The 16,311-nt window shown below is 48.9% G+C and overlaps 7 protein-coding genes across 7 annotated transcripts; 3 read left to right on the top strand and 4 right to left on the bottom strand.

Annotated features, from left to right (window-relative positions):
• Window positions 1–7: 7 nt before the first annotated feature.
• N7520_002687 (uncharacterized protein) lies at window positions 8–1,584 on the bottom strand (the record flags this gene model as incomplete). Its single annotated transcript, XM_057136622.1, has 4 exons — window positions 8–107; window positions 165–707; window positions 766–1,439; window positions 1,495–1,584. The coding sequence occupies 4 exons, from the start codon at window positions 1,582–1,584 to the stop codon at window positions 8–10; spliced, it is 1,407 nt and encodes a 468-aa protein (XP_056999308.1).
• A 293-nt stretch (window positions 1,585–1,877) lies between these two features.
• On the top strand, window positions 1,878–2,951 carry N7520_002688 (uncharacterized protein; the record flags this gene model as incomplete). Its single annotated transcript, XM_057136623.1, has 5 exons — window positions 1,878–2,205; window positions 2,259–2,436; window positions 2,499–2,597; window positions 2,662–2,714; window positions 2,770–2,951. The coding sequence occupies 5 exons, from the start codon at window positions 1,878–1,880 to the stop codon at window positions 2,949–2,951; spliced, it is 840 nt and encodes a 279-aa protein (XP_056999309.1).
• A 304-nt stretch (window positions 2,952–3,255) lies between these two features.
• On the top strand, window positions 3,256–4,406 carry N7520_002689 (RNA-binding protein; the record flags this gene model as incomplete). Its single annotated transcript, XM_057136624.1, has 3 exons — window positions 3,256–3,757; window positions 3,821–4,052; window positions 4,160–4,406. 3 exons carry the CDS (start codon window positions 3,256–3,258, stop codon window positions 4,404–4,406), a joined length of 981 nt encoding a protein of 326 aa, XP_056999310.1.
• A 538-nt stretch (window positions 4,407–4,944) lies between these two features.
• racA (putative Rho GTPase Rac) lies at window positions 4,945–5,903 on the bottom strand (the record flags this gene model as incomplete). The annotated part of the gene is made up of 6 exons (XM_057136625.1): window positions 4,945–5,008; window positions 5,071–5,303; window positions 5,397–5,577; window positions 5,644–5,702; window positions 5,775–5,807; window positions 5,871–5,903. The coding sequence occupies 6 exons, from the start codon at window positions 5,901–5,903 to the stop codon at window positions 4,945–4,947; spliced, it is 603 nt and encodes a 200-aa protein (XP_056999311.1).
• A 620-nt stretch (window positions 5,904–6,523) lies between these two features.
• Window positions 6,524–6,937, bottom strand: N7520_002691 (putative quinol monooxygenase; the record flags this gene model as incomplete). The annotated part of the gene is made up of 3 exons (XM_057136626.1): window positions 6,524–6,668; window positions 6,719–6,831; window positions 6,878–6,937. The coding sequence occupies 3 exons, from the start codon at window positions 6,935–6,937 to the stop codon at window positions 6,524–6,526; spliced, it is 318 nt and encodes a 105-aa protein (XP_056999312.1).
• Window positions 6,938–7,499: 562 nt separating this feature from the next.
• rgd1 (putative Rho GTPase activator (Rgd1)) lies at window positions 7,500–9,929 on the top strand (the record flags this gene model as incomplete). Its single annotated transcript, XM_057136627.1, has 9 exons — window positions 7,500–7,664; window positions 7,739–7,792; window positions 7,858–8,464; window positions 8,526–8,731; window positions 8,783–9,281; window positions 9,311–9,484; window positions 9,546–9,640; window positions 9,695–9,765; window positions 9,818–9,929. 9 exons carry the CDS (start codon window positions 7,500–7,502, stop codon window positions 9,927–9,929), a joined length of 1,983 nt encoding a protein of 660 aa, XP_056999313.1.
• A 902-nt stretch (window positions 9,930–10,831) lies between these two features.
• On the bottom strand, window positions 10,832–15,674 carry N7520_002693 (mediator of RNA polymerase II transcription subunit 12; the record flags this gene model as incomplete). Its single annotated transcript, XM_057136628.1, has 2 exons — window positions 10,832–15,006; window positions 15,059–15,674. 2 exons carry the CDS (start codon window positions 15,672–15,674, stop codon window positions 10,832–10,834), a joined length of 4,791 nt encoding a protein of 1,596 aa, XP_056999314.1.
• Between the last annotated feature and the right edge of the window lie 637 nt (window positions 15,675–16,311).

Genomic DNA, 16,311 nt, shown 5'->3' on the forward strand with positions numbered 1-16,311 from the left:
GATACACTCACGGAGGCATAGCCAGTCTCATATCTTGCTGGAGCTCCTTAGGTAAATACTTTTGCGCCAAGGAAAACATGGTTGTTGAGTTGTTGATAAGGCGTTGTCTGAGGGGCAGTCAGCACAATTGTTCCCAAGTTGGGTATGCATCTAGCAAAACCTACCTTTTCATGAGCATGGTGACATCACTTTCGTCAATCGTCTTTCTTCCCGCATGTTTAGAGTATCCTGCCAGGTCAGTACTGGCTTGCTCGAAGAACCACGAAGACGCCTGCTCAATGGCAGCCATTGCAGCTTTGTCGAGGCGTGTTTTTGACCCCGCTCTCGTGCGCGCAAAACGTGTGGCTAGCTTCTTGACCACACCGATAGGTAGATTTGGAACAGGAATTCCGTGTCTAGAAAGCTTCTTCTCCTTGCTCTGCACAGGCAGGCCCTCGTCTCGCAGGCCACCGCCAATCATACCGGGGCTCTGGCTTCGGGAAGCAGGCTGTGCGAGATCGAAGCCGTCAAAGCCCATAAAGTCACCACCAGCGTCATCGCCATCATCCGAGGGAAATGACCGAGCGATTGGATGAATATCCGGCGCAGACAACTCGAATCCGTCCATATCGCCTAGATGCTCATCCCCTGGGTCATCGATTGGAGCTGCAGGCGGAGATGGAAAATCGAGATCAAAATGGAACCGGCCGAGGTCCTCTGTCTCTCCACTATTTGTAATATTAGCCCATTCCGTAGCATGGAAATTACCAGTTCATAACAACTTACCCTCGGTCAAATTCACCCCCACTAACCATTGTATCATCTTGAACGTCATATTCACCCACAATACCCGTCTCGTCTCCGTCATCAGAGTCGCTTTCTAATTGGATAGCTTCGAAATTCTCACTGGGTCTTCCAGTGCCGGGCATCATGGAAAGTCGTTGCCGGTCTCGAATGGCAAGATCTCGAGGGTACTCGACGGATCGATATGTGATATCTTCATCATCAAAAGCTAAAGACATCCTAGGTGGCGGCGTCTCGGAGGCCGCTTCCTCACTCCCATACTCGCTCTCCTGGATAGGCAACGAAAGCCGGGGCGGGTCAACCACTGGCTCATTGTCTAGCTCCTCAATTTCGTCCTTGGGCCTCTCAATGGGTTGTAGTTCTTCTTGCGGTGATGATTCAATTGGGCGAGATATCGGCGCAAGCGTTCTACCCAAGTTTCTCAAGATATCAAACGTCGTCTCCCGTTGTACCTTGCCACTGCGCCGCCGGTCTCGACCAGGAGTGTTTATAGCGCGCTGCTGTCGTGCGCGCAGTCCATACGGCGTTGCAGGAGCCCCCACAGCTCGAGCTCGGGGGGTAAACCGAGAAGCAGACCGCTGGGCGGATGGAGTAGCGGCGGTAACGAGGCGACTAGGCGTGAGTGGATATCGCGTATGGCTCGGTAGGCGCTGAAGCTGAGGGGAAAATCAATGAAATTTTCTGAAGTTATTTTGTAGCAGCTTCACTTACTCCTGTTCCTTTTGTGTCTCCCGATGGGGTGTGAGTCTCATCATTCGAATTGCGCGTTGACCGACGGCCACGCGGATTCGGGGTCGACATTCTCTCCTGGGTCCTATTGAAGAATGCAATTAAACCATGGGATTCAAAAAAGCCGAATCATCAAGGCAGAATAGTAGTATTGGCATAAAATTATTTCAAGTAGACTGGACGAGGTCTTGAAGCGTTTGAAGCGCGTCGGCCATAACAATGCGGGCCTGCGTTTAATTGGTTGGACACATTCCTTATCGATAAGAATCCGCTGACTTATCTGCGGATTTTCCTCCGGACTTTTTTTTTGCAATGAACCTGATATTACAGTTACAAGTATAAACCAATTGTAAAATTTTCCCACGATGACTGAAGCTCCCGCACAAAAAGGGCTGTCCGCCAAGTTGGACAAGAAGCGCAAGAGACAAGCCGATGATTCTACCAAGCAAGACAAGCCCGACACAGCGCCTGCAGCAGCCCCGACTACCTCGGCTGATGGTCCAAGCAAGAAGAAGCGCAAGAACAAAAAGAAGCAGCCTCAGCAGGATGATAACGCGCAGGATCGCAAGAACGGCATAGACGAGTCCATTGGAAGAATGGACGGGAAGCTGCTGGCCGATTACTTTGCGCAGAGGGCACAGAAGCTGGATAAGGAATTGTCCGCAGTGGAACTGAACGATCTTTCTGTCTCAGGTGTGTACTCGTACCGTCGTCATGATGTGATCACAAATATTAATGAGTTGCAGATTCCACATTCCTCGATACGTCTGCCTACGCCGAGCCCAGAACCCTGGAGAAGCTTCCTGAATTTCTCAAGACATTTAGCCCCAAGGGTTTGGACTTGTCGAAGTCATCGGAGCAGAAGGGTACCCCTCATACACTTGTGATTACGGGCGCTGGCCTTAGAGCAGCAGACATCGTGAGGTACGATAACAACGGATCAACTTGGGGCCAATTAGGATCAATGCTAACACGGTGTCATATAGAGCCCTTCGTTCTTTCCAAACCAAGGAATCTATTGTCGGTAAACTTTTCGCAAAGCATATCAAATTGGATGAAGCGAAGCAGTTTCTCCAACGTGCGCAGTACGGTTTCCCCAATATGATTCTATGCCTCATCGTATTACGTGTTTAGCTGACGACTCTTTAGGATGGGTATTGGCATCGGCACGCCCACTCGAGTCGCTGATTTGGTCGAATCTGGTAAGTTCCCCTCAATCATGAAATCCCAAGGCCGTCATTCATCTTGGATTCATAGGCGATTTGAAATTGAATGAGCTGCAACGCATCGTTATTGATGGATCGCATATCGACCAAAAGCAGCGCGGTATTTTCGACATGAAGGACACCCATTTCCCCCTGCTAAAGCTCCTTACTCGACCCGAACTGCGTGAGCGGTATGCGGCTAAGAAGAACAAGACGCAGATCTTGATATTCTGATATCTTTTTGTCACATTTCCATCTGGCGGGCGCTCAAAAATATAGACGGGTATTCTATGTCATGAAAACAGAGCTTATAGCTCCTCTTCAATGAATATTCCCTACTAAAATATGTAATCGCGTATAACATGAATCTTGTAGAAGCAGATTACCGAATTAGGCTGCAAACCTGTTATCGGCTCACCGCTCTTTTGATCGCCGGCAGAAAATGATTTTCTTTTCCGTCTCCGCCCAATTTTTTCGAGTGCTACGCTTTCTTTTTACATTCCTCAATTACAACTTTTATACCTCAATTATCTTCAAAATGGGTGACAAGAAGCGCAAGGCTACTGACAATGCCGAGGAGGCGAGTGATCCTCAATGGGATCAGAAGCTGAAGCAGGCGAAGAAGGAAAAGAGCAAGACAGAGAAGACGGAACGGAAAGAAAAAGACAAGGCAGAGAAGAAGGAACGGAAGGAGAAGAAGCGCAAGCTCGCCGAGGCTGAGGCTGAGCCTACTGATGAGATGAATGTTGACGAGAAGGAAGAAAAGAAAGAAAAGAAGGAAAAGAAAGAGAAGAAGGAGAAGAAGGAAAAGAAGGAGAAGAAGGAGAAGAAGGACAAGAAGGAAGAGAAGGAAGAGAAGGACGAGAAGCCCGAGGATAGCGACAAGAAGGAAAAGAAGGAAAAGAAGGACAAGAAGAAGAAGGAGAAGAAGGAGCAGGCCGCCGAGGACGAAACCAATGCCAATGCTGAAGGGCAGGAGCAGCCCGAGCAGACTGAGGAAGCTGCTCAAGAAAAGAACTCTCGATTCATCTGCTTTGTCGGTAAGTGATCATCGAGGTCCAAGATCCGAGTCAAGAATTTCCAGCTAAGACTTCAATTCACAGGCAACCTTCCCTTCTCCGCAAACACCGAGTCCGTCACAAAACACTTTGAGAAGAACCCGCCAGCTAGTGTGCGCGTCGCCACCAACAAGGATGACTCCAAGAACCGAAGCCGCGGCTTTGCATTCATCGAATTTGACAACTACGATCGCATGAAGACCTGTCTCCAGCTATACCACCATTCCATGTTCGACGACGGAAAGTACCCACCTCGTCGCATCAATGTTGAGTTGACGTAAGTTTAATCCTGTGCATATGAACCGAATATTGTGCGCCGCAAGCATGAATGTGCGCTGCTAGACCATGTTCGATCAAATTTGCTAATATGCTTTTACAATATAGTGCTGGTGGCGGTGGTGCCAAGTCCGATCACCGCAAGGCGAAGATCCAGGCTAAGAACGAAAAGCTGAACGAGGAGCGCTGGCGCAAGGCACAGGAAGCCAAGAAGAACGAAAACAGGAATGATAGGAAGGCCAAGCATGCTGCGCCTAAGGGTCCCACTGGTGCCAATGCGGTTGGTGGTGATGCTGCCGGTGATGATGACAGATTTGCCGGTGTGCACCCCAGTCGTCGGGGCCAGTTGTGGTAGATGGTGTTGATGGGGATACTAGAGCTACTTGTTGGGTAGCTGGCTGTCCTTTGCATTTATTGTCTCTTGAGTTCCGAGTCCCTTTTCTTTTGTTGTACATCCTGGGATGAGGTCTGAAAAGCCTTGCTGTGTTTTGTTTTTTCATGTTTCCATAGACGATACCAATTCCCGTCTTCTGTGCATAGTGGAATGCAATGAACATTTCCAATCTATTTGCTCCCGATTCTGCAGCATGCTACTCCAGGTATTCCAAGGTCGTCAAGAATTAGATCACCAGAGTTAAGGGGAGCACAGGAACCAAATACAACACATAAGATACTTGAAATGGCTATTCTATAGATCCGAACGAACGATGCTATCGCCAAGAAACGAACTTGGTTGCCCCCAATAGAAGAGAAATAGAAAAAAACAAGAGAACAAGTCAATGGATTCATCAAAAAAGACCTTCACGAAAGCCTCAGGCTACCCGGACGCCGTATTAACTATATATTACTCATTATAGCATACGAGAAAAGAGGCAGACGGCCATGCACAACATCTACAAAATCTGGCATTTGTTCTTGCGTCCAGATTTCGCGAGAGGACGCGGGTTGAGAACAGCGCTGTATGAGAGATTAGTTCTTTGGGATCCACAAGGCCGAAAGCTGGATTTCCATTCACATACCGGATGGCTTCGTCGAAAACGCTCTTCAGGTTACGCTGCGTCAGAGCAGAGCACTCCAAGTACTTATGTGCGCGGATCTCCTTGGCCACGGTCAAGGCCTGTTCGTAAGAGACGGGCTCCATCTTGCGAGCTCGGAGGGCTTCAGCAGTCGCGCGGTCGTCTCTCAGATCGAGCTTGGTGCCGACAAGGATAATGGGGACGCTAGGGGCATGGTGGTCGATCTCTGGGTACCACTAGAGAGTTGCGAGCCTGTTGTCAGCCGTGTGCTGGAGAGGGGAAGTGATGAACTCCTTAGGAGCTCAGGGCACCGGGGGAGACTGTCATACCTTGGCTTTCACGTTATCGAAGGAAGGAGGGCTGACAATCGAGAAACAGATCAAGAAGACATCGGTTTGGGGGTAGGATAACGGTCTGAGGCGGTCGTAATCTTCTTGTCCGGCGGTATCCCACAGTCCCAAGCTGATCGGCCGGCCGTCGACCATCACGCTGGCAGTGTAGTTGTCAAACCTGTACAGCTGGGATCAGCAACTCCTCTTGCAAGTTGTAGAATCAGAGCCAAGGGGGAAGAAATACACGGTCGGGATGTACTCCCCGGGAAAGGCATTCGTTGTGTACGAGATCAAAAGACATGTCTGAAAGGTAGAATAATCCTGTCAATATTTGCATCGCGACAGGAGCTGGAGGGGGTTTTGTATAATACTGACTTTACCGACGGCACCGTCACCAGTCACCACGCACTATATTCTCCAATTAGTCGTCTGTTTGGCCGAAGTGGGAAGATCAGAGATTCGATGGCTAACCTTCAGCGATTGAGTAGCCGGGCCCGTCGCCATGGTGAAAGTATGTACACGGAAAAGGAGAGCGATAAGGGCGCGGGTTATAGAGAGCGAGTACCCCAAACAGTGCGGTATCTGGTGAAATTTATGGTGAGCTTCAGGGGAGCCGATGTTGAAGCTAGGGGAAAGAGGGGGAGGAAAAGGGTGTGGAGACCACCAGAGTCGCAAAGGAATGAGGGGCGAACATAGAAGCTTACCTAGATAGAGCAAAGAGACTCAAAAAAAATATAAAAAATAAATAAAAAAGTGGGGAGAAGTATAAAGAGGAAAGAAATTAAGAAGCAGAAGAAGAATACGATGAATGGATTCAGCTAAGCCTAATGCTAGGAAAGTAAAAACACCTTTTGGATGGTTCATTTTCTCCACATTAAATGTTGACCATTTTCAGCTTTGATATATACATCTTTCATCTATCATGTTTCAAAGACTCTCTTCTACGCTTTTTATAGAAAGATCATTGGACTAATGGACAAGTGCCCTATTACTTTCCCAAGTGTTGATGGCCCCCAATTGGTTTGACTGCTTCCCGCCATGCACCAATCGCATAGGTTAAAGATCACGGGCGAAACCCTAGACAAGGAACGCTATTTATATCCCACGGAGTATCCATTTCTTCTTTACAGTCGCGACACTCCTCGTGAACCCGAGAATGTTCCAGCGCGTAGCTCCCAGGGTCTTTCAGATAAGTCGGGAATCTTGGCAGCAAAGTCTTTGAAATAGGGGGCTTTGACATGGGCCTGGACTGCCGCTTGGTTCTGATATCTTGGTTTCAGGTCAGTCACGGGATTCCGAAAGTGGGTCACATGGTCTACCTCTCAATAATCACGATCTCATTCTTCTCCTGGACTTGGAAAGCATAGTAGAGAAGAGTATTGGGTTCATTCTCTTGCACCTTCTTAACCAATTCAGTAACAAGGGTAGCAACCTATGAGAGATTAGATTTGCGATTCAAAAGAAGTAGAGACCCTGACCTCTTGGAACTTCTCAGGCTTCGGGTGAAGCACTGCAGCAACGTTGAGTTCTTCTGACATGATGAACAGAATGACTGGGAGATGTGGGCTGTCAGGAATAACTATGTGTGGGGGACCAGGACTATAAGTACAAACTGCGGAGAAGAAGCTCTTGACCTCGGGCCATTAGCATGTGGGTCTCTGAGGCTGCTTTTACCGATCTATATATGGCTTAGTAATCATTTGACGATGGACTCCGCTTTTAAAAGAGTCACATGATATAACGTTAAAGATAATCTATTATCCAAGTATAGGTTACGTGGATATCCAAGTGACTACGTATATTCACAATACCGAGTACTTCGTACATAGAACAAATTTGAATGTTTCCAAGGTTATTAAAGCAGTTTCTAACCAATCAAACCTTGGAACCCATTTCAATTGTGGCTGAGTTGTGCCTGAGACTAAACCACAACCACCATTTTGGCTTTGGGCAGGCGGCAGCATTCCTATGGTCTGACCTCATTGATCTCCAACTCCCCACTGCCAAGCCCAACCCAGGTGTCATCGTGGTTTTCCTAAACTCTCCTTTTTTAAATTAACCCCCTCCCCCTTCCGTCTGGGACTCTTTTAGCTTTCAATAATGTCCGACCCGGTTCCCCCAGAACCTGTCGCTTTGCCTACCTTGGGTGATGCACCCCCGAGCAGCGCCGGTCGCTCGTCCGCCCACGTCCACGAAGCGCCCGTTGAGCAGCCTGTCATTTCCGACGAGCTCAAAGCGCGTCTTGACAAGGTGATCTACTCAGAGGTGAGTATTTTAGAAAGCCATATCATTTAAAAGGAAGCGCATTCAGAATCCCCTGCTAATTCGGACGCATACAGATTGGCATCACCACTCTCCTTGCTCGGTTGAAGCAGAGTGTAGCCTCCGCCAAAGTTCGTTACGCCCCAATGACCAGACAATCGACCGACACTCGACAGACACTAACCTATCTAAACAGGAATTCTCTACATTTTTGAAGAAACGCGGGGCATTGGAGGATGAACATGCTCAGGGGCTTCGGAAGCTGTCCAAAGCTGTGAACGATGCCGCGCTCCGCACCGATAACCGCCAAGGAACCTACAGTTCCAGCTACAAGGACATCCAACGACTCCACGAGCGCATGGCGGAATGTGGCTTACAATTTGCCGTCTCTCTCCACCAGATGTCCGATGATTTGCAAGAGCTATCCACCAATATTGAACGCGGGCGCAAGCAGTGGAAGCAGACAGGATTGGCTGCGGAGAAGCGAGTCGTGGATGCGGAATCCCAAGCCGAGAAGGCAAAGGTCAAGTACGACTCATTCGCGGAACAGTATGACCGTGTCCGCACGGGTGACAAGCATGGCGGCAAGTTTGGTTTAAAGGGTCACAAGTCCGCTGCTCAGCATGAGGAGGATCTGTTGCGAAAGGTTCAACATGCGGATGCGGATTATGCCGCCAAGGTTCAGGCAGCACAGGCGGCTCGCCAGGAATTGGTCGCTACCCACCGGCCTCAGGCCGTGCATAATCTCCAGCAGCTGATTGCAGAGTGTGACTCGGGCTTGACTCTGCAACAGCAGAAGTTTGGTATGTGATCGTTCTGTTCCATCAAGGGATACTACATGTGACATTTATTAACCCGCCTTAGCTACTTTCAACGAGAAGCTCTTGCTGGGCCAGGGACTCTGCGTGAGCCCTATCAAGACCGAAATGAACGGGTCAATTGCGCCTAAGAGCCTTGCGGAAGTCATTCGCCAGGTGGACAATCAGAAAGACTTGCACGACTTTATTTTGACCCATGAGGGAAACCCTGGTGCCGTTTCTGGTCCAGAGGTCCAATACCAGCGCCACCCTGTACGTTGCACCAACTAGTTTCTTGTTCGACCCTTACTAATGATCATCTAGACTCTTGGTGGCGGACCAGCTGCATCCTCACAACCGAGCCTTCAAGCCAAGCGACAGTCCTCTATTCCAACAGCATTCTCCCAACAAAACGTCTCTTCCCCGAGTCCTCAACTCGGTGGGAGTACCGAGCGATTCCAGCAGCCACCCTACCCAACACAAGGGGAATCTCCTGCGCCTCCGCCGGCTCCGCCTCTTTATCCTTCGGGGCCACCATCTCACGAACCTCCCCCGATGGCCACTGTGCCAATGAGCACTGCGCCAATGGGCACTGCGCCAATGATGCATCCACCGCCAATGGATAAAACTAATCTGCCGCCTCTGAAGCCTGTATTCGGATTATCTTTGGATGACCTCTATGCCCGGGATGGGACTGCAGTGCCGTTCCTTGTGTATCAATGTTTTCAGGCCATTGAACTCTTTGGTCTGGATCTGGAGGGCATCTATCGACTATCGGGCAGTGCCAATCATATTAACCACATGAAAGCGTTATTCGACAATGGTAAGGACTTCAGTTCAATCACAAGGTAGATGTTATGACTTGTGCTGATGATTCTCAAGACTCGTCACAGATCGACCTTACAAATCCGGAGAACTTCTTTCACGATGTTAACAGTGTCGCTGGACTTGTGAAACAGTTTTTCCGAGATCTTCCTGATCCTTTGTTCACAGCTCAATACTACACCCAGTTCATCGAGGCTGCCCGTAAGTTATAAACCCTGCAAGCTGCTACTCACCTTGATTGTACCTGACTCCCAAAACTTAGGCGTCGATGACGATACACAACGCCGGGATCAATTGCATGCTCTTATCAATAGCTTGCCCGATGCTCACTACGCCACCCTGCGGGCTATTATATTGGTAAGCTAACCACACTCGTTGACTTATCAATGGTCGATGCTGATATTCCCACAGCACCTCAATAAGGTCCAGGAACACTCTTCACAGAACCGCATGAACGCTGGCAACATTGCCATCTGCTTTGGGTAAGTTCCTGCGAATCTTAGTCTTCTACTTTGACTGATGCCAAGTCTACAGACCAACATTAATGGGCGCCAACTCCGGTGGCAACATTGCCGACGCTGGCTGGCAAGTCCGCGTCATCGAGACAATCCTCAACAACACTTTCCAGATCTTCGACGACGATTAGATTACTCGAAATTGAGGGATAATAATGGTTCTTGTGCTTGGTGCTGTCTGGATGAACGACTCATAATGCAGATTTCCGAATTCCCAGCACCGCAGCTGACTTGTTCCGTTCTTGGTAGCATGGTCAGACCTACTGGCGTTTCGCTGCCATGCCTTTTAGAAACAACATTGCAGCGCGCTAATTGTTTGCATTCTCATGTACATATACATCTTTAGTCTTGGATGCGCTTCTCATGGAAAAGGCATCTTATCATCATGCCCGTTCAAAGTCAAACTGGTAGAAACTGCGGATGCTGCGGACGGGAGGATTGATAGAACTTGTGCAAGCGACTAAAACCCTGTAGGTACTACATATTAACTCGAAAATTATTCTTGGAAAATGTAAATGCAATTGTGTCATTCTTTCTAATTTGGCATTTTCATCGCTGTTCCCGCAGAGTATGCCGATTTGCTTATCCCCAAAATTGAAAGGAACATGAAGCTATTCAATGAAATGCATGGCAAATTGATCCTAGCCTACCCCAAATACCATTGAAACGCGGGGGCATGAAGATGTAAACAAATGTGTATATAATACATGAGGAGCGTCATGATACGAGCACCAGGCAAACATGTTGAGTCCCATTTGAAATCAAATACGCAGGACCGAGACCAAGAAATTTAAAATAGAATCGGAACCCTCGATCAACGAGATACCATAATGCGGTATGACCAATATGTAGTATGCATCGTATCTGGCACCGAAAAAAGAGTTCGCCGAAGGACGCCAAAGACTGGAAAAAACACAACACCAAACATGGTAAAAGAGAAAGAATTCGTGGACAATGAAAGCGCTGTATGAACGAGTCCAGAACGAGGTTGCTTGAACGAGGTGAAAAAATTGGTGGAGTATGAGGGCTTCGTTCAAAGTCGAATGCGTCGGGCATCAAAGTAGCCCAGATTTACAGCGGTGTCGTTGACACCTACAAAAGGTGCCGCGTCTTCCAAAAGTTCCCAAGGACGGTTTGGATATGGCCCAACAGTGCGTCCACGTTGTTGAAGACGAAGCCGATTCGCCGTAGAGCTGATTCTTTCACCTGCACCAGCATGGGGATTTGGGTGCATAGTGGCGGGTTGTGACGAATGAGCAGGACCAGTAGTAGGAGCAGGGAAATTGGATGTTGGGGTAGATCCTGCAGCTGGGGATGGTGCCGGTGCCGATTGAACAAGTTGGGGCATTGCAGAGTCTCCCATCGGACCTAGAAGGTAAAGAAATCGGTCGTCGCTCTGCAAACCAAGCATTGAGCACTTCTCCCTCAGGAAGCGGCAGCAGTGATGTCTTATTTCGTCGGGGAACACGTCAATTAAAGACGCAGCAACGTCTAGGGCATGGGTTTGCAACAAAATGCCCGGACAAGGGTGATAATTTTCAGACGATCCCGCACGGGGAAAATAGTCTGCACCTGGAAAAAGACGTAGGGCATCGCTGGGAAAGCGAGAGAGCGCTATGCAGAATATGGAGACCAACAACCTAGATGGCTCATGGGAGACATTGACTCTAGAACCGGGTGGCTGTACGAACGAGGTACGGTGTATAACGACCATCCTCAGTAGAGCCGAAAACCAGAAGGCAAGAGAGCGCTCGAAGTTCGCCCGCCCTTGAATAGGTATGCCACCAGATCGATCATCGCTTTGCACGGTGAGGATCTTCTGCAAAAGGCTCTCCATTTTCTCCACGAGGACAGAAACAACCCAGGGAGTTGCAGTATCGGAGATGTTACCGGCAAGCTCCTCAATGATCCTGATGTACAATTTGGCGGTTTCGAAGGATGCTAAGCTTTGTGAGGCTGCCAAAGGATTACTCGGTGATTCTCCCAGTACTGGAATAGAGAAAAGTTCTTTTTCTGCATGTTCGCGAATCTGGCGAACGGCATCTGGGCTCATGAGCGCGACAAGATCCACCCAGTGAAAGTTATGAGCGCGAGTATTGGCTACAACGGTTTTGAACATTGCGTTTGCGATACCGTTCCGATCTTCATTCCCTGAGTCTTGGTGAAATAGAATCTGAAGCTTCAATTGACAGAAGGGGAGAGAAAAGTCGTCGGTGGTGTTGGCCAGCTTGTCGACTTGCGAAATGACAGATGAGGTCTCTTTTTGTAGGTCGCCGCCTAGCAAGGTGTCGAGTGCTGTTCGGAGCATACCAATGGCGTTCGGGTACCGATTGACGAGCTTCTTCATGCAACTCTGCTCCACGCAGCCGGGGTTTCGCACGAGAAGTTCACGCAAAATCATCACAAGAGAAGCTTGCCGGTCTTTGTTGCGTACATCGTTCATGTCGACAGCTGAGGCGGCGTCGCCGACGATTTCAAGAACCTCGTCAAAGCTCTTGGCCAAAAACTCCTGCTGTGACAGGTGGTATCGGTAGGAGATCAGATCACGGAACCTGTCTTTAGTTGGAGGAGAATATATATCGGAGTATCTGTCTTCTGGTGGGACGGCAAGAGCAAGATCAACAAGTTCGTCTGGCAGATTTTCGGAGTTGGGGAGTGGAGATGTGGAGTAACTAAGCCTTCTCACAAGGGCCAGGAAAGATGGAATTGCAACACATCCAACCCCGATAAGAGAGGGAAGTACACGTAGCAGAGTGGAACGATCAGAGGACCGTAGATGGATGCAGACCCAGCGAATCAATATCCCATCAAAATGCTTTGGCTGAAAGGATCGCAACTGCGCCAAGTACTGACAAGTATCGTTTGCTGACAACTTCGCCTTACCGAGTTGAGATTCCAACTGCTTAGTCAAGGTGTGGAATATGGTATCCAGCGTGGGCTCATCCATCACATTCCCGGACAGTAAAAGATGATCTAACTTCTCTCGGAACAAAGAAACTGTATCGCCAAAAGAGTCGGGGATGTGGTCGGAGACTGGAGATGATGCGGCCAAAATAGCCTTGTTTCCCAGACGCGCAAGGTCTTGACGAAGGATCAGAACTGTGTTGCATTCACGAGGAATACGCAAACCAAGTTCGATCAACGAAAACATCAAATCCAGACTCGGTGTACTGAATCGTTTGATGATAGCGTATGTATCAATCAGCTTACGGAACAGATCCGAGGTTGCTCCCATCACGCTGAGTGAGTCAAAGTGATAATTTGTGGTATCGGCAACCGATGCAAGAACAACACAATCATTAGAGGTTGAAGCACACTTCAAAACATCCGCTAACATGGAGACATCCTCAAGGGTTTCGAGAATCTCACGGACAATGTAAAATTCATCCGGTGTAAGTATTGACACTGACGGGACACCACCAACAAGAAATGATGGTCGGATGGTTGAACCAGTGACATCGCGAGAATGTTCAGCAACGCTCCGTCGGAGCCACTGACCTATATCCGCCTTCACAGCCCAGGTCAGATCAATGGAGGTCATATCGATTGACAATGAGTTAGACGTCATTTCATTCTGAGAAAGTACACCAAAAATCCCGGGGAGACGTCGGCAGATTGCTTGTTTCAAATGGGCAGTCACAATAGATTCATGTTCAGCAGAGAATCCAGTACGGGCCAGTAAGGTGCTACGTAGATTGCCAACATGGTCAGGGAGACGGCCAACAGGAAGCTGTGCTATCAATGCAATATCGAAATGACAATCGGGCATTGATTTCTGGTAGGAAGAGACATGGCTTGTGACATCTTTGGCCATTAGCCACTGCAGATATCGACCCACGGAGAAAGTTTGCGATCTGACAAGCTCAGAGATTGTATGGTATACATTCTCCATGTCCGACTTCTTGGTACGTCCAGTTTGGGTAAGGAAAGTGAGGATATGATCATCAATATCTACCCCCGCGGCCTTCCATTTTCGCAACAGACGAGCACCAGCGTAAACTCGATAAGTCCCGTGACGGAATGGAGTGGAAAGCCATTCAAGCAACTTCGAGACCAAGACCGCTCTATCATCAACGGCTTCCAAACACGCAGACGAGACTGAATTGATGTCGTATCCAGAGAGAATCGAATCAAGAAGGCGGATAATGCGTTGGTTCGGGGAGCGCTGCGGCGTTTGTTTAGGATGGCTAGGCCTCTGTACTCGTGCATTACGTTCGATGAGGTTTTGCAACAGGGCTCGGTCGACGTGGTCTGTGAGATCAAGACACGAGATTACCAGGCTTTTGTATTTTTCCCATGAATTTGGTAAAAGCAATGATGAAGTATGTCCCCGAACCATTTTCTTTATAAAACGGGAAAGTCGCTCAATCAGGGGGTTGAAGGGTTCTCGCTTGGCCTCTGTAGCCTGACGCAATTTATCGAGCAAAAGTTCGGCCAGCCGTCGTCCTCTGCGTCGATACCGCATGATGTTGTTCCAGTAAATATTAAGCATCAAAAGCCAGACAGGAATCGTGCCAATTGCTGCGCCTTCGAAGGAAGACAGGAACCACTCGATGAAGTGATCGTGATCGAGGAGATTCTCAAAAAACAAGCGGGCAGTCAATTCAACTGCATAGGTCATCTTTGGTTTCCAGTCAGAGGACTTGGGTGCGCTGAATACAGCTTCAGTAAATTGCTGAACGTTCGTCGTCCAGTCTCGCACCCATTTCGCTTCCAACCCCACAGTCAGAGCACCGCTCGTTCCCTTCCGCTTGAAGGCGCGAATTTCATTGGCACCGACACACTTTGCCAGCCAAACTGCCCGTGCAACCGGAATCCACTTTCCCAGGCATTGGTCCAGAAGGCCTTTACCTCGGATACCATGAGGAATGGTTCGGCTCAGCCGGCGCAATGGCACGGATGGATTTGCAAGATCTCGAAGCCAGGTCTCTCGCTTATTATCGGTGAGCGTCACTCTCGGTGGTGGCTTGAAACTAGATGGTGCATGAACGGTATTGTGGTTTTGACGTTTCTCCAGTGCAGCAGAAAAGACGGTCGAGAGCATTTGGAGCCCTGTGCGGTGTTTCAATTGTCCATACAATGCAGGTCGAGCGGTGTTGGATTCGTTTTGGGAGACCTGGGTTCGACTATAATAGCCTTGTTTCGCTGCTTGCTCATTCAATACATCCTCTGGGTGGTTCCCGGTCCATGGAGTGAAATCCGCGACTTCTGACAATATCTATTAGCGATGTTTCCATGGCTTGGCAATGAATCCACTTACTTTCACCTTGAATTGCCGGGGCCACAGAAGGGATCACAATACGAAATGGGGTGGTTTGAACTTTCTTATCCGCGGATGTTTCCCGGCTTGAACCTCCGTCTAGTAGATGGGAAGGGGAATCACTCCAAGGCTGGGTAGGGAGTGGGGGTGGTGATGATGGTCGAGATCCCGCCGCACTACCTGGAATTTCTGACATGACCGCCTGGAAAGACCACATGGGTCGGCCACGCCACGACGGCTGGGACCGTGAACTGGCGCTGGCCGGTGTATTCCTCGCATCTCCACCTTTAGCGGATGAACCTGCATCGCTAGCCTTGGATGCACCCGATATATCCAATCTTGGTCGTTTGGGTGGGGGTTCCTTATCGTTCGGATCATATGTGTTGATGGTCAGGTCGACCACGGCCGATTGGGTTGCGTGGGTTGCGTGGGTTGCGTGTGTTTGCGATTGCAGCTGGGACTGCGACTGGGACGGCAGCAAGGGCGTTTGTGAGGTCACCGACGAGGGGTCATATTGAGTAGGCATTTGTACCAAGTCGACTCTTCCGGAGCCACTATTGAGTGGTCGCATCGGGTGGCCCCATGGTTGGCCGCCGGCAGAAGAATGCGGTATCATCTTAGGCTCATCGTGTACCGTCCGAAGGCTGTATCGTTTGAATCATGCGGACCCAGATTGAACAGTGAGTACCGAGATTTATTTATTGAGAGAATCCGAGTATCGATGCGAAAGGCGTTGGATCTGACCTATCGGTAGCAATTCGATGTTGGCAGAGATGGCGGTAAGTTTGGTGAATAGGGTAGGTTGAGGGATCGAGGAATCGGAGGGCGGTAAAAGAGTTCGCCTCGAAAACTTGAGTAAGAAAGGTTGATTATATATGGAACAATTTAATCCTCAAGTTCAAATGTTCGAGGGGAGGTGAGAGATCAAGGTGTTTATGGAGGAAGATAACGTAAGTCACGGGCCAAATCAGCAGTCTCCGTCCTCCTCCGTGGCCTCAGGGATCCACCTAAATGACCGGGATCGACGGCTTTTGCTAACATTATCCACAAGAATGGAGCCCTTTTTCTTTATTTGTTTTAAAGATACTGTACTAATACAAAAATACGATAGCAATCTAATCTTTTGTCTCCTTTTTAGCCGAGTTGCCGAGTTATCAACAATTGACCCCTTATATTTGGTAGTCAACTCATAATGTTCATATTTTCATACTTACTAGTAGATATTTTCTGTTAACCCCATGAAATCAAGATTT

The sequence above is a fragment of the Penicillium odoratum genome, assembly GCF_028828045.1.
Source record: "Penicillium odoratum strain IBT 22623 chromosome Unknown utg000002l_segment0_segment0, whole genome shotgun sequence".
In the NCBI taxonomy this organism is placed as follows: Eukaryota; Fungi; Ascomycota; class Eurotiomycetes; order Eurotiales; family Aspergillaceae; genus Penicillium; species Penicillium odoratum.